This window comes from Glandiceps talaboti, chromosome 8 (assembly GCF_964340395.1).
Source record: "Glandiceps talaboti chromosome 8, keGlaTala1.1, whole genome shotgun sequence".
Lineage (NCBI taxonomy): Eukaryota > Metazoa > Hemichordata > Enteropneusta > Spengelidae > Glandiceps > Glandiceps talaboti.
In genome coordinates this window covers 18,560,440-18,577,078 of record NC_135556.1, presented here as the reverse complement: position 1 = coordinate 18,577,078, position 16,639 = coordinate 18,560,440, and the positions used below count along the sequence as shown (strand labels likewise).

Below are 16,639 nucleotides of genomic sequence, written 5' to 3'. Positions count from 1 at the left end.
TGTTCCCCACCAAACTTAAGGTACAAGGTATTATAATAATCAATTCTACCCAATTTTCTACCTGTTACTGGGGTTCCCCAAAACCTTAGCAAAATCAAAGTAAGATTTTTTAAAATAAGATTCTTAGACTAGTAATCTTCAAAACCAGGTAATGGTGGATTACAGTATACAAGAATTACCTGGATTCTGCTGTTACCCCAGTCAGCTGCAATGATGTTGTCCAGGGAGTCAACAGCAACTCCAGTGGGTGCATTGAACTGCCCATTGCCCTCTCCTTGGGATCCAAACTTCATGATGAACTGACCATCGGTGTCAAACACCTTGATGCAGTGGTTGTGGAAATCAGATACGATGATTTCGTTGTTGGAGTTGATAGCAATAAAGTGTGGACCGCACAGCTGTTTCTCATCCATACCTCTGGATCCAAACCGATTGAGGAGCTTACCATTCTGGTTGAAGATGAAGATCTGGCTGTTCTTGTTGTCCACGACAATGATGTGACCATTCTTATCAACTGCTACACCTTTTGGGCCGAGTAAACGACCACCACCCATCTTATTAACAAATTTGCCATCTGGACTAAACTGCTGGACGACCTTATTATCATAATCAGCAATAAGATAATTACCATTCGTCATTATGGTACAACCAGTTGGGCGTCGCAGTTGACCAGGATTCACTCCCCTGATTCCAAACTTATTCTTGAAATCCATGTTGTTGACGAAGACTTGAACACATTGGTTACCACTATCAGTAACCAACAACCTGCCAGCAGGACTACAGCCAACATCTTGGGGGTTCATGAACTCTGCCTTGTTGCGACCTTTTATACCAATACGAATAATGAGGTCGTCTTCAATTGGATTCATCCTAGCTGTCCTTGATTTAGATGAGATGGTACTAGGTGGTCTCTTGGTAGCTTTCTGTTTCACGTTAGCTTTCGGGATCTTGGAGCTGACTGGTCTAGTTGGTGAGGTGATTTCTTTCATGCCCTTGACTTTGAAAGGACTTCCTTTGATGTGCTCCTCAAACAACTTAATGGTCAAGGCATGTTCACCTTCGTATTCAGTCACATATGACAAATCATACGTTCCATTCTTATTATCATGTATGGTGCAAAGTGCAAGATTACCATCAGGATTCTGTATATGAGCTGTAATAAGAGCGTTTCCCGTCTTCACCAGCTCTCCTTTACTGTCTTTTGTTATAACAGTAACTGTCGTCGATTCTCCAATTTGGGCTCTCTTCAGCCCTTCTCCACTGGCGACACTTTCATATGGAACAGCACTATTTGATTGCACAGACCCTGTATTAAGTATGCACTTCTCCATGTTGCTTAGATCACAGGAGAATTTCAAGAAGTCGTTTTCCTCTGGTCTACACTGCAGTGATGTAGATGCAAGCTCTTTTAGTCGATCAGCCATCTGTTTCTTCACTAGAAGAACTTCAGTTTCATTGCCATGTGATAACGCTTGTTCTGTAAATTCACAACTGTTTTGTATATTTGAAAGTCCAAGTGCTAACTTTTGTTTCTGTTCTTCTAAGACCTTCTGTTTGGAGTTATGAAATGCATCAAGTTGGCGAATCAATGTTTCTTTCCGGGCATTGATAACTTTATCTAAACTTTCAAACGATTTCTTTATATCAGCATCAGCATTTGCTTTCTTTGCAGCTAATTTCTCTTTGACCACATTTACGTGTTCAATGGCATGCGATAAAGGTGGTATACGTGAATGCGCCTCTCGTAGGAGCTCTTGCAATTCTTTCTTGTGCTCTTGCACAACGTCCTTTAGTAAGACAGTGGAGTGCTCGTTATGCTCAGCAACTGTACAGTCTTGACATACAGCAGTTTCGCAGGACTCGCAGTAGTATCTCAAAACTTCACCTTCGTGACTTGGACAAGGAAGAGCTTTGGAATCAGCCTGTGTACCATTACTTTCAGGTGTTTCCAATACTTCCATAAGATTAGTGATGAAGAAGTTGTTTTGGAGTCCTGATACTCCCGCCTCTGGTAGTATGGACGTCTGTCGGCAGAGTGGACAAGCTAATGATAAACTTTGTGGGGGTATGTAATTTTGCAAGCACTTCTGACAAAATGTATGCAAACAAGGTAAAACTTTAGGCGTTCGATAACGTTCTAAGCAGATGCCACAAACTAGAAACTGCTTGTCAATCTGTTTGACAACAGGACTGTCTCCATTGCTGGCAGCCATGGGTAAAACTGGGTAGAGGGACCACTCTCAACAGGTCCAATGGGCCTACAACAAGAATAAAACAAACAAAAAAATTGTGATTAAAACATTATATCTACCATTGTAGTCCTTGAAGAAGAACCATGTGATACTAAATAGATTATAGCTGTTATTGTACTCTGTAATATTATAGGATCAAACATTACAATTGTTGTCTGGCATTGTTAGAACAGTTGAATGCATAGTAGGGGTTTCCTCAAATTTAAAAAAAATTATGTCATCACAGTTTATATGTGATATCATACCGGGTTTGAGTTCAATCAATTGCAAGTGATGGTTAAAATGCATCAGTAAACATTCAGAAACAGAATTCTGTAAGTACCTAGCGGCGAAAATGACACCCCAAGGCGTAAAAACTCAGCTTGTGCCATTTCCACAATAGCAGAAATAGAGTGTAACGTTTAGGTTGCCGGTAATGTTTGCACTGAGAATTTAGATGAAATCTAATACCCTGTATTTTAGGAAGTTACCACCACCTTTCTAAGTGTATGGCTTAACACATATATTCATAGTTCTGGTTGAGATGATAGCTTGAATCTACAGTTCTGTGTACTTTGCTCTCTCCAAAAACAGCTTGCGTGAGTGTATTCAATAGCATCACCATGGCATGAATCCTGCATTGGTTTAAGGTACTCAAAAGCTAGTGATCTTTTCCCTATACAAGAAAATTCTGTGGATTCTGTGGATTTTTTATTTGGAACTACGGGTTCCAACAGACTAAATTTTGTGTATTATTAAGTTTGGTGCATAAATGTGCATGGTTTCAAAGACATGTTACATATACTATGATTGTACATATATTACATTTACCAGGTAGTACATATCGTCACATTTTTCTTTCCTAAATATGATCATGCTAAATTAATATGGCAAACCATTTTCAAGTTTACAGTCTATGCTGTGTTCCTCAGCAAGATGGTGGTGGTGAATGAATAAAAATGAAGTAAATACTGACTTGTAGTTTTTCAAAGTAACTGACCCTGGCTGAAACAGTGTGGAAGGTTTTTCGTTCAAACATGAAGCAGTATAATAAATGTACTGACATTTCTATAAATCTGATAACGTCAACGAAGAAAGAGCCTAGAATCCAGATGAATGGAGATTTTGTATTTTGATTTCAAAACTCCCCATTCACATGGATTCCATGCTAACTATTAAACATATTGTCATCAAAAGTGACACATGAAAAAGAACTGATGCTTGCTAAATATTGGGTAAGATGCTGACTATTAAAGTGATTCGCACAGTTGTTACTGATTGAGTTGTACACAGGTCACAAAGTTCAACTGTATATTAAAGTTGTACACAGGCCACAAAGTGACGGCTAAGTGAAGTGCCTGTATAGTACTAGTAGTGCAAAGTTGCACACAGGCCACAAATTATAAGTGAAGCAAAATAACCCTGTATATATATCACAAACAAGAGCTTGTCTGTGTGTATATACAGTAAGTCCAGGTGTGTAAAATAAACTCAGTCTATAAACACTGATGTACCTATTCCAATATTAGTTGTATACTTGAGGTAAAGCTTTAATCTCAACAGGTTGTTTACTTTTATGTCTGTGTTAAAGCCTAATTAATTGAACAATCTCAAACTTTATAAGGGTTCACCTTTAGCCCTGAGTGAGGACAATGACACCCATTGATTGCTGCAGCAGTGGTTGTACTATTACGACATTCGTGCTATCATGCTATCAGCCAGCACTCAGAAGCCAGTGATAGGGCTGAACAACACCACACATCTTACGGTCTATGGTTGTACCCATTTCTGTATAATATGATCATAGTCGATTTACTCATACTGTGGTCTATACTCATTTTCATAACCAAGGAGGCATATCGACACGCGTGCCACCATGGACTTGTATGCTCAATTACAACTGAATACTGCTCAGCAGCTTTGGTCTTGTCATTGTCAGTTCAAGAAGGTCTGTAGATGTCCTGAAACATATCAGTTTTAAATAGGATATCGAAAATAATGTAGGACTTAGCTTTAATAGTCCTTCAAATCTACAGATAGGCTACTTATGTGTATTCAACAAACATTATTCTACAGACATCCTTAAATTCCATTCTCTATTGTGGATTACAAAATAATAGTCAGCCTTCCTAGGGTAAGGATGGTCATAAAATTGACAATTACTTATTGTGTTTGCTACACAATAAGAAACACAGTCATGAACTACTACTTGTCAGTTTGTAGGTAGGTAGGTTGGGATGGACCATTCATCTGCAAAGCATTCATCCATAAAGAGACAGTCTAAGACCAATCTTTAAACTTTTCTTTAAAATCAGATTAAAGGTTATCATATAAATTGATAACTACCAATAATTGCATGATTTGAAGAGTGAAGGATAAAATTTACTCAATATCAGACTATCTTGTTTTTTATGCTTTCAAGTGAACAGTATAGTATATGGTTTGTCATAGTGTTTATAACACTCCATTTTGTGCTAGCCATGAGTCATTTTGTGCTAGCCATGAGTCAAGTATGAACTTTTGGCTTAGTGGTAGTCTGGATGCCAGCGTGGTTAGAGATGATTTGATACCAATAAATTTATTGCTAGTCCTTTGCTATCCTGCATCAAATCTTAAGAGAGATCTTAAGATTTGATGAAGGATAGCGCTGACTAGATGAGCTTATTGGCTCCCCAAAACATGTAGCCAGAGTCTTGTGTAACTCACTGTTACTCACTTCTTGTGACTCAACAATCCATGCATTAATCTAAGGCAGTAAAGCTTAATAAATCCACAGTACCTACATATACATGTATGAAGAGTCCAGACTTACAAAATGTAACATGTATACCCAGTCTTGTGCAGCTGTAGCCTACCTATAGTTTTGATGGACTAACATCTACAACACTATTTCAGCTATCCTAACTGCCACTGAGGTTGGCTTGTGCGGCTCACTTTTTGATAATTGCCAGTATACAATCCATGCACCAATGCATCAAAGCTGAACAAATTCACAGTACCTGTATATAATTTACATAACTGTCCAGACTGCTTCAGCTGAACAAATTCACAGTTTCTGTAATAGTCGAGACGATCCATGCACCAATGCATCAGGGTTGAATAAAGTCATGGTACCTGTTCTTACAATCAGTCTAGACAAACTATGCACCAATGGATCAAAAGTGAATAAATTCACAATACATTATCTGTTTTTACAAAACGGTCCAGACAATCAATGCACCAACGGATCAAAACTGAATAAAATCACGGTACCTGTTCTTACAAACGGTCTGGACAATCCATGCACCAATGTGTCAAAGCTGAATAAAGTCACGAGTCATGGTACCTATTCTTACAAACGGTCTGGACAATCCATGCAGTGCAGTACTTTTGCTTAGAAATGGTCCAGACTCTATCGGTCAACAAGTTGGTGGTCAGAATGAAAACTTGACCAATGAAATAGAATTGTCCAAACTACATAAATCTGTGACTCAGACAATCAGTATTGCAGTGATCAACAAGTAGGTACAATACAGACCATAATAATCATTGAGGGTTGGACCAATAAAACTGACATTGTTCTAGGAATGTTCTCCTTCACACACCAGTAGTATTAGTGTACTTGCAAGTAGATGTCACTAACACTGAAAGGAAAACCTTGGCTGACTTCCACCAAAAACCAGATTTACAGAAAGAAGGCCAGAAATGTACTTTCCTACAAAAGGTTGTGACTTTGACTTAATACACAACCTCATAAAACGTTAGATTTCCTTTGTATTCATTAAATTCTAGTTTTTAATAGATAGTTAAACATTTCTCATGGGATTACTTTTATCATAAATAATGTCCATTTGAGACAATTGTTATTGTATAGTTATTGCAGGGATTTATTAGAATTCCAACCCCAATGGACTGAGATAGAATATCTCACATGAGTTGGGGAAAGTTTGTCTCATACTCGCCTGTGGTTCATACGTGATGAAAAAATCCCTAACAAGTGACATATTAGACCATTGGCATATGGGATTGTTTTTTTCATGACCTTGTTATTGTGGCAAAAATAAAAATTTACCGTATGCATTGGAGTGAGTGTAGGATCAGATTGAGCCCATGCTTCTTGTCCCACACTCTCAGACCAGGCTGCCAAGACATGAAAAATTTCAATCTGTAAAACTGAAAACACTCGGGTAAAAATCAAAACTGTTGACATTTTGTGATTCACTGTTCGAATATACCTTTAATCTAACATCCCGATCCTCAATGTACTTTTGTATATTTTGAAATCATAGTACATCTGGTTTACATTTTGAAAGTTTTACTTCAACTTGAGGGCCCTAAAACATTGCTTAAAACCATTTTGTAAATTATAACCACAAATCGCATTCTGAACAAGATTATTTGTAAATTTGCATGATGTGACCAACTGGACACTGAATTTAAATCCTACATACTAATTTTAACACAATATCTATTGACTGTCATACATGTGGCACACACATTTATGTCAGGGATGTTGCTGATTATAAATGTAACGGGTAAAATGTGAAAGTGTTGGTGGTAATATCTAGGAAGAAGACTCATAAAACTGCCCAATGATGGAAACATACTGGTTGAATTTTTTAAAACAAATTTGTGAAAAAGTAGCTGAGAAAATATTGCAGAGTAGTCGGTTGTTTTTTGGCCAGCTACTGGCCCTTATCTACATCCCTATATGCTCAGACATTTCCCCAATGCTAAAATGATACCAGTAAACATGACATGTTTGTGAGGGACCAACCCACCTGTTAACATGTTCATTCGTGTTATGTGGAAAGTTTTACTTTTACCAAAACCAGAAAAATCTGGAAAGGCCATACATGTCCCTAGAGCAAAGCCACTACTTAATTGCCTTACATATAAAGCAAAATAAACATTGGTGAGGTACTATGATTCAATTAGAATGTAATAACATCAACAAACAATTACATGTCTATCAGGACTGACCCTTATACCCATGGGCCGGTGACCAGACTCAATTACTGGGACTACAACATACATGTACATGACTGGTACACAAGTCAACAATTTGAACAAGTGATGTTTTTTTTGTAAGTGGATCTATCATGCATGCCAGGTGTGACTGGTACTAATAGAACCTGTTGTGTCTAGTAGTCCTTTACTTTAAAGTTTAATAATTTAAAAGCAGTCAGTGATTTTGCAAAAGTTGAGAATCCTAGTACTGGGGAGGAGGGGCCCTCCTTCAGGGGAAGGGGGATCTGGTAAAAATGCACAGATTCCCATACTATACCATAGTTTTGGTGACATCCCAGGTAACCCTCCTGAGGGAACTCAGATACATGTAGATTTTACCTGTTCAACATCCCTAATAAAAGTAGTGGTAGTGGCCAAGTGACTGATGGAATTTATTGTAAGACCATAAGTAGTTTCTTTACTTTGACTTGTCTACTCAGTACCAGTTACCCATGGCTCCAAAATGAGAGAGACTGACAACACAAAGTCCCTAATCATACCAGTATTCAGGCCATGATAAAACCGTGATAGTAACTAAATTAATGTAAAAACATGATAGTCCTCTCAATACTTGAAGAAACTGATGATATTATTAGTTTGTTAATTATCACAGCATTTCATTACTACTATCATATCTACACAAGAGTCTTCACTTCAGTTGATTACAACTATTCAAATGATAAAACTTGCACAACTACATACATTACAGCTTTGTAAAACAGATACTGTGGTTAGTCATTATAATGGCTACAAACAAAAGACGATAAGTTGATAAATTCAATGCCAAATAGATTATATCTCTAGCTTCAGAGATACATAGAGTTTAAATTTGGTAAGATTATTCTGAATCAGTGAATGAAACCGTTGAGATTTTAGGGTTTCTTTCACCTTTATACTGACTTTTCCCCCACATTACTTTGTTATGTGTGACATAGATTAATTTCCATCCTATTAGCTACAAACGAAAATTTCTACTCACAGAACCAAAAAGTGAATTCCAAATTTTCACTGACATCTCATGAGCATAGTAAGAGGTGAACTACAATGGACTATTTCCAGTTCTTTCTTACAAGCTTGTTTCACCTGTCTCAGAAGAAACATGTGACAAGACCAACCCCTTCACGATGCTGACAATTCATTGGCGAAAATTTGAGATTCGCTTCCAGTAAAGTTTTTGACTCTTTGAGTATGCACCTAGTAGAGAGGCTGCAATGGATTGTATGTTCCCCAGGGAGTTGAGGAAGTAAAGGGCTGTTGTGCTGCTATAGATCCATGCCAGGGGTAATATTTGTAAAGCGCTTTTAGCACAGAGTGGGAAAGTGTTCTATAAAAACTAACATTATTATTATTATTATCATCATTAAGTTGTTCACTCATGTCAATGAGAGTATTGCTTTTATATTTAGTTCACAGGCAAAATAAAAACAATGGATAATCCCATAATGTGTCATAGTTAAATGAGAACAAAAACAACAACTTTCATATTTTTTCTTTTTTCACAGTCAAAGACAGAAAAGTACCAGACTAATTCTGAAAAGAAAATTACCGGTACAATAATGGATACCATACCTTCAATATGCTACACACACAGTAAGTATGAGAATGAGTGTCTTCTAAGATGAAAGCTCTACATTTTGTTCAAAGAAAACTGTTAAGTCTGACCTCTTCGATGACTATGTACAGTTCCCAACTGAAGAGTTTAATAAACTGTAATAGGAACTCAAACAGATGTCGTGACAGAACCCGGGGGTGTCACACCTAGGAGTGAATGCCATACTTACTCACGATGGGAAATTCAGCAGCAATGAGGAAAGTCCGAAATGGACAAATTATTGATGGTTAATCATTTTATTACTTAATTATGGGAAAGTTAGAGGGTTTCATTTGCCACATTGTTCAGATTACTGCAGTGAGCACATTGTAATCTGGTTAAACATAAACATGGGTGTCAACCCTATATCTTACAGTTGCCTAAGATGCTTTCAAGTAGTAAAGTACAAAGCCAGTATTGAAACATACCCCTTTAGAGTAAAGTACATGTACCGGTATTACAGTGTAGGAAATGTTTTATCACTGTGACAGTATTTGTGAGTTTGACCTCTAATTATACATCATTATTATTGGAAATTTATCCCCACAATGGTTGAATACATGAACATGTAAGATATGACATTTCATGACAGGCTATCAGCCAACAGGCAGTACCATACTCCCTACTCACTATGGTTGAGACCTGGGTCACAAGTTGAGAAGCCTGATAGGGCTGAACAACACAGTGACATATCTTTACACTAAAAGTGCTATAAAAGGCTTCTCTACAAGATGTTATATTTGAATAAGTCACTCAAACACTAATAGCAGTAATCAAGACAAGTGTACGAAGTACAAAAATAAGACCAACTTTTACCATTTCAGTAGAAAGAATACTCTACAACTCTGAGAGGATAGCTTGACCACCACTTTAAATAACTCAATTAAGATTATCTTTAAAATCTCTACATTAGAAAAACATCAAACAAGTACTTATGTAGTTTGTTAGTAGAATTAGCAAGCTAACAAGTAGACAAATAATTGACAACAATAGAAATAATGGAACTTCAAAGTCTTGTACTATAAACACACATGACACTGCTGGTGATTAAACTTCAAGGAGCGGGACAATGACCTTTGACCCTGTACCCATTGGTTGGTGTGCTACAATGGAAGATGCTAGGCCTGGTACATTTTGAACAATGGAAACAAAGTGATGGTAACAAGTATAATTTGATGGATATCATTAAAACAGTATCCCTTTGTAAAAGTTAAACTCTTCTTGTATTCAATTTGTAAAAAAGATGTCTTTCTCTTTGCTAAAAGTTCTTAAGTATTCATCAAAAGACGTGCACAACCTAAAGATGACAGACAAGTGAAACCTTTTTATACCGATATATGTGTGTGTATGTATGTGTGTGTGTATGTATGTATGTATGTATGTATGTATGTATGTATGTATGTATGTATGTATGTGTGTGTATGTATGTGTGTATGTGTATGTACATGTATGTGTGTATGTATGTATGTATGTATGTATGTATGTATGTATGTATGTATGTATGTATGTGTGTGTGTGTGTATGTGTGTGTGTGTGTGTGTGTGTGTGTGTGTGTGTGTGTGTGTGTGTGTATCAACGATATATTTCCTGATATTAATTATAGTTCAGCTATATCATATGATAAATTGATATCACATCAATCAACTTATTCCTTGATATTTGATGACTCAGATCATCTTCAATAATTTCAAAGTTATAATAGGGTTGGTTATTAAAATTGTGGTAATCAAAACCGTGAGAATTAGACTTAAACTTGTATCTTAATTGACAGATAAATATACGACATGTATTTTTAGTGTGTGTATGTGTGTGTTCGTGTATGTGGGGTCTTCTAATGTTAGTACATTTCTAACATGATTGACAATGCAAGCACTCATATCATCTGGAGATGCGGTACGAGTATCATAAATTACATAAATTTATGATAGAATGCAGCATGTCTTTAACTTTAAGGTACGATATTGCCACAGGCATTTGTCAACTCACGTGAGAATCTTCAATTGAAGAAAGACTCAGGAGGTGGTCTTCAAATGTCAGCATATTGTGTATGAAATGATCTATGTGTAGCATAACAGACAGTTCACATCATTTGGAGATGCTGGTATTATAAGTCAGAAATCAATCATAGAATGAAAGATGAGTTGATGTCAAAGGCACTTATGTCTTGGTAGGTTTAGTTACAGAAAAAAAAGTATTTATCAGGTTTGAATTGGAAATTCTCACTTGAAATGTCAACATATTTATAAAATGATGTATAGTAATTTAGAAATAGAACAAGGTATGCCCCCCACAGCCTCCTAGTATCTGCCTGTAGCAGACATTGTTATGTTATATATATCAGTGATTACACACCGGTGTGCGCACATACTACTATTACTAGTGGTATATTTGTACCACAGTACAGTACCAAAAAATACCAAACCATTATTCAAATGATATGCAAATGAAGACACAATCATTCGTTGTACATGAAAGCCTGTGATTGCACAGTATAATTTTTACAGAAATTCACTGTTTCAGATAAAACATAAGTTTAAATATTATAGGAGAACCCCATTCCATGTGAGTTCCAGTGTGGGTACTCAGGGGTATTTGCCGTTTTATCTGCTGCACTTTCACTCACTATGCTGATGAAAATATGACTGTAGAGAACACTGCAAGCACTGTGCAATTTACACTGAGTATATCACACTTGCACTTGTGCATGATGCATGGGGTTCTGTAATAGTCCTGCAGGCAGCAAACTGGGGAGAATTTAGTGATGCAAAGTGAACAGTAATATAATATGGTGAATTTGATAAAACCAATTACTAGATCAGGAAAAGTTACTTTCTTAAATACTATTACTGTGATATAAGAAATAAAGTATAGTGGTTAAAAAGTTCACCTTGGGACACAGTGACACCAGTAATTTTATCGTTTAGAGATATAAGCATTTGTGATTAATATATCCTGTAGGCAATGTGAGAAGAATGTTTGTCTTGTTATTTTTTACATAAAACATGGTCTTAATTTCATACCAACCATACAGTCTCAATTTGATATCTTTGGTGCAGAGTGCTTTTCATGGTCGACCAGAAGTAAAAAAAATACCAGTACAGTATAAATATCAAATTCAACTCTTTGCCACACTTCTTGTTATTTATAAGTAACTTAATCCTCAACCAACGAATATGAATATCTGTTGACACAATAATCTGCTGGTATCATTTTCAAATTGATAATTCAGATGTGAAAGTAAGGTTTTGAGTTACTCTCTGATATGACCATATGCATTGAACTGCTGATAGCTGAGAGAGAGAGGTTAAAGGTCAAACCAATCATGTCTTTATTGGGCCTCGCTTGGCTGACTCTATAGCTCTATCCAATGGTTTCTTCAACAATGCAGACACATTTTCTTTAGTCATTACTATTGTTTCCAAATTTCCTGTCTTTATAACCCTTTCTAACCTCACACCAGTCTCCCTCCTACTTGGGTGTAAATTACCATGTATCAATGCAAAAACACTTTGTACAGACATTAACAGTTGTATACAAGGGAGGATGTACTCATTGTAAGACTCCCAACACTGGCCTCTGTAACCTTTGACAGAGTCCATTACCTTTGTTCTCTTGGTACTTTGACTTGAAATATTAGGTTGAAATTAATTTTAATATTTTTGGTTACTGGTATAAACAATAAAGTTAGCTGCATGGGTGTTCTCTTTACAATACAAATGTACAACGTTGTAATTAAAGTCAGCTCTGCATGATTCTAAACACTATGAATATAGCTTTCATCCTACACACTGTGTGATCATGTAAACTTCATCACTGGGTCTCAGTAAATTCAACTTAACATGTTCCTAAACATCCCAACTAGCCTTCCACCCTATGGTAATCACAGAGCACCATAATATCATTCTCGCAAACCAGAGTTGTTATTTCTTCAGCCACACTGCGAAATAACGTATAACCTCTAAATATAAATAATAATCCTCTTGTTGGTGCAATTCTTGGACGGTGCTGTAAAAGAGACTGTGGTTTATGACGATGACCATCATTGGTTATGAATGTTCTCCACAAAACACAACCCTACATGTTCCCATCGATATTCTGACTATTCATTGTAGCTTCCACCAAGAACAAAAAGTGTTATACCATGCACAAGCCAACTTATTGTCTTTGAACAGAAAATAAGGATTATCCTGACTGTTCTACAATACAGCAACCCGTTGCTATATCACTGGTTCTGCTGTGCTCAAAATATGAGTCAAAATGTTAAAATTGGCATTATTTTTCCCCATGACTTTTTTTTTATATAAATTATGCTTGAGGTAATGTTAATTCCCCAAAATATTTTCTTCATTCAGCCTGAAAATACTCAAGACGTAAGATATTTGCCACTATACTCATCTAGTGACTCATAGTAACATTAGGCCCCTTAGGCCATTCGCATTTACCTGGATGACAGAAGAATAATATCAAATTTCATATCACCTCGGTATCATTATTTATTGACTGTGTAAATGCATGGCATGCAGAGATTATGACTGCATTATCCAAGCTACTAAGTCTGTTTTAATACTTGTCAATGTGTTGACTGTAGCTTGTTTGTTATCCAGGTTTGTTACCACTTGCCAGGAATTGTTTTAAGTTCCCAGAATTCAATTTCACATTTAAAAATGAAAACTCTTCATAATCTAAGTATTATTAAGTAGAATAAATTGTGTAAATTCATTCATTCATCAAAAAAATAATAGAAATGCATATTCATGTATTCTTCTATAAAAAAAAATTGTATCATAAACATAGTGATCCATCTTATTAAACTGTACTAAACAGGTTGCTATGTTATGGGCTGTGGTTTTCATTCATACAAAACCATAATAGTTTACCGTACAAAACATAATTCCTTATTTGCAATTCAAATCTAATATTGGAAAACCGAATCAGGTGAACAGCCAGCTATTATTATTCAATTTATTGATGACGAGAAGGGCTATGCAAATTTAGTCAAAATGACATACAATGAATGACATTCATATGGTAATTTGAGTGCAGTATTGAAAAAGGTCAAAGGTCAAATAATGACAACATTTCAAGGCTGTTACAAATATTACAATTTTTTTTCAGTATTTATATTTTCCATTTAGTCTACATGTCACAGTTCTACTAACACTGTACTAGATGGAAATAAGACATGTGCCAATGAATTATGTGTTATTTTTATCAAAAATAATTCTAAATTATAAGAACCTGGCCCCTTGCAGGATGTGTTATTTTTAAATCAAATTGTTATATTCAAATTATCAGTCTTCCTAAAAGTAAGACACCTGCAATATTTTCTTCCTCTTAAAAAAAAGAGATCTGTAAACTGTTAAATAAGATTGCCTGATATTTATTATTAAATGAAATTTTATTTAAAGGTAGAGTATAAACAAGAATTTTTATATTGTATTCAAGTGATTGCAATAATAATTGTACTTGTTGGGTTTTTTCCCACAGAAAACGAAAAATTAGAAATACGTTTATTATGATTGCTCAATATTCTGGTATTGTTCGTAAGTACCTTTGCTCTTTTCTTATCTAGTAAATCATTCCTATCTTCGAGTCTGATGGGGGTACACTTAGTAAGCTGAGGTTATACAAGGGAAAATAAACGTTTTCTTGTATGTCTTTTGCATAAATTTAATCAAAATTTTAACAGCAGCTATATGGAACTCTGTCTGAAGTAGAGCTGAAATACTAGTGGTATTACATTAGCATAATAACAGAGACAGATTAGTAATGCATTGTGTCATTTCTCATTTACATTCAGTGTTGGGGTCAAAGGTCAACAACCCCTTCATATTGTAATATCATATAATCACTACAGGATTACAAATATTCTGAATTACAGATATTGAACAAGATTAACACATATTATTATTACTTACGCCCAACACAAAACGATTTTAATTTATAACACTTAAAGTATATAGTATATTGAATGATTATTATATTATATGGAATAATAGAATGTATTTTTTCCTAAAATCAAAATCTTTAAAATTAATAACCCATTTATTGGATAATCAGAATGATGGCCGCATCAGAATGATGGCCAAGTCAATTTTTCACTACAAGTAATATGTAGAATTATACGTCACATTTTTCCATGCATTATTCGAAGTGAAGTGAATGTTTATTAGACTAGTACGCAGTATTTATAGCCTCAGAAATTATATTGTACGTTAGAATACTGTTAGTGATTAATAAAGAAACCCCTTTCTTTCAGAAAATTGGATGGATTGTCACTAAAATGTATTTACTACATACTAATACATTTAGTGACGACCCATCCACTGAGTACTGATGTATTTTTAATGAATTCCCTGCAAAGTACTGAACACACCCAATATATCGTACATCTCCATCCTAGCTAATGTATGTCATTTGCCGGAAATTTGAATTAAAAGGGCAATGTAATATAGAGCTAAGGTCAATTCTGCTGCTTGCTTTAGAAAAGGTCAGAATAGCTGTCATATTTTCCATTTATTTTGTAATTAAAAGTGGTTATGGACTTTAAACGGATGATATAATTTATATTATGAGTGTTTCCTCCATACAAGAAACACCTGTAGTGTATGTCTGTTAAATTCATTTTTCTTCATAGAGGATACCTCTGTTTGCCTCTTGGAAATTTGAATACTTGTATTCGTTGTGTAGCCTCTTCATAAAACTGGCAGGAAATGACATAGAATGTCTGAAGTACCATCATATTACAGCATGTGCTAGACATGGTTAAAAGTATCCCACTGCTCACTCTAATAAGTACATGTATGATGATTGCTATATTTAGTATCAAGTATTGAGATTGCAAGATGGTTAGCGTGATCAGCTGTACATTGTCATTGCTTTGCTATCTGATACATTATTGAAGTAGAGTATAGACACAGGGGGCCACCTGATGAAAATAACATGACTACTAAACTCAGATTGCATGAAAATATGGAATGTGGAAAAGTAATACTGTCATCATATCACTACTTGTAGTAACGTTTCAAACATGTTCCTTTCATTATACCATTCCCAAGCCTCGAGTATAACAACAAATATAGATTTATAGTATATTTGTTCTATGTCATTTCAATACATGTTTATGTCACGACAATAAGTCTCTATATCATTGGTTCTGCTATTTTTCGAAATATGCAGTCAAAACGTTCAAAATCATCATTACTTTTTCCATTTCCATACATATTGCTGTGCTGTTATAATTATATTGTTCCCCAATATATTTCTCCATTCAGTTAGAAAATATTCATGAACTAAAGGTTTTGTCACTACTCGTTTTGTGACTTGTAGTGAAGGGCCCTTAGGTCACAAATATTTTCCTTGGCTGAACAAAGAAAAAAGAAAAGTATTGGGGGCACTTGTTTAGATATAGTATGGGGTGGTGGGGGGGGGGAGACAATACAGCAGTTTCTCTTTTATTTTGTGAAATCAATATTAATAATCTCAAATTTTGATTTGATATTTTTGAAAAAAATATATTTGTGTTGTCTATATAACTATAACTTGTCCTGTAGACTATAAGAACTGTCACTTACAAGTTATTCAAATTTCTTTAAGGCCACTTAGTTATGGTAACAAAGTTTCATCTCAAAATAAGTCTTATATTTGTATAAAGCTTACATTTCTACATAGCAACATATTGTACATCCAAACACCTAGCAACAAGAAAGAGGAAATAGTATAGTAAATATTCCACTGCTGTCATCAGTAATAGACACCTTTAATATAAAATGATGCTATTATCAAACATTATTAAAGTCAAATATTAGAGAAACACTGTATGCGATGA

General features: G+C 35.3%; 1 protein-coding gene across 6 annotated transcripts in view; it reads right to left on the bottom strand.

Annotated features, from left to right (window-relative positions):
• Window positions 1-16,639, bottom strand: part of LOC144438413 (tripartite motif-containing protein 2-like) — a 64,272-nt gene that overhangs the window by 8,633 nt on the left and 39,000 nt on the right. For all 6 annotated transcript variants that reach the window (XR_013481059.1, XM_078127429.1, XM_078127430.1 and 3 more), the window contains one exon: window positions 180-2,258. Coding sequence is in view for 5 of the 6 variants with exons in the window: in XM_078127429.1 (XP_077983555.1) it covers window positions 180-2,213 (2,034 nt within the window). In the remaining variant the exon portion in view is untranslated. The remainder of the gene's footprint in view (window positions 1-179; window positions 2,259-16,639) is intronic.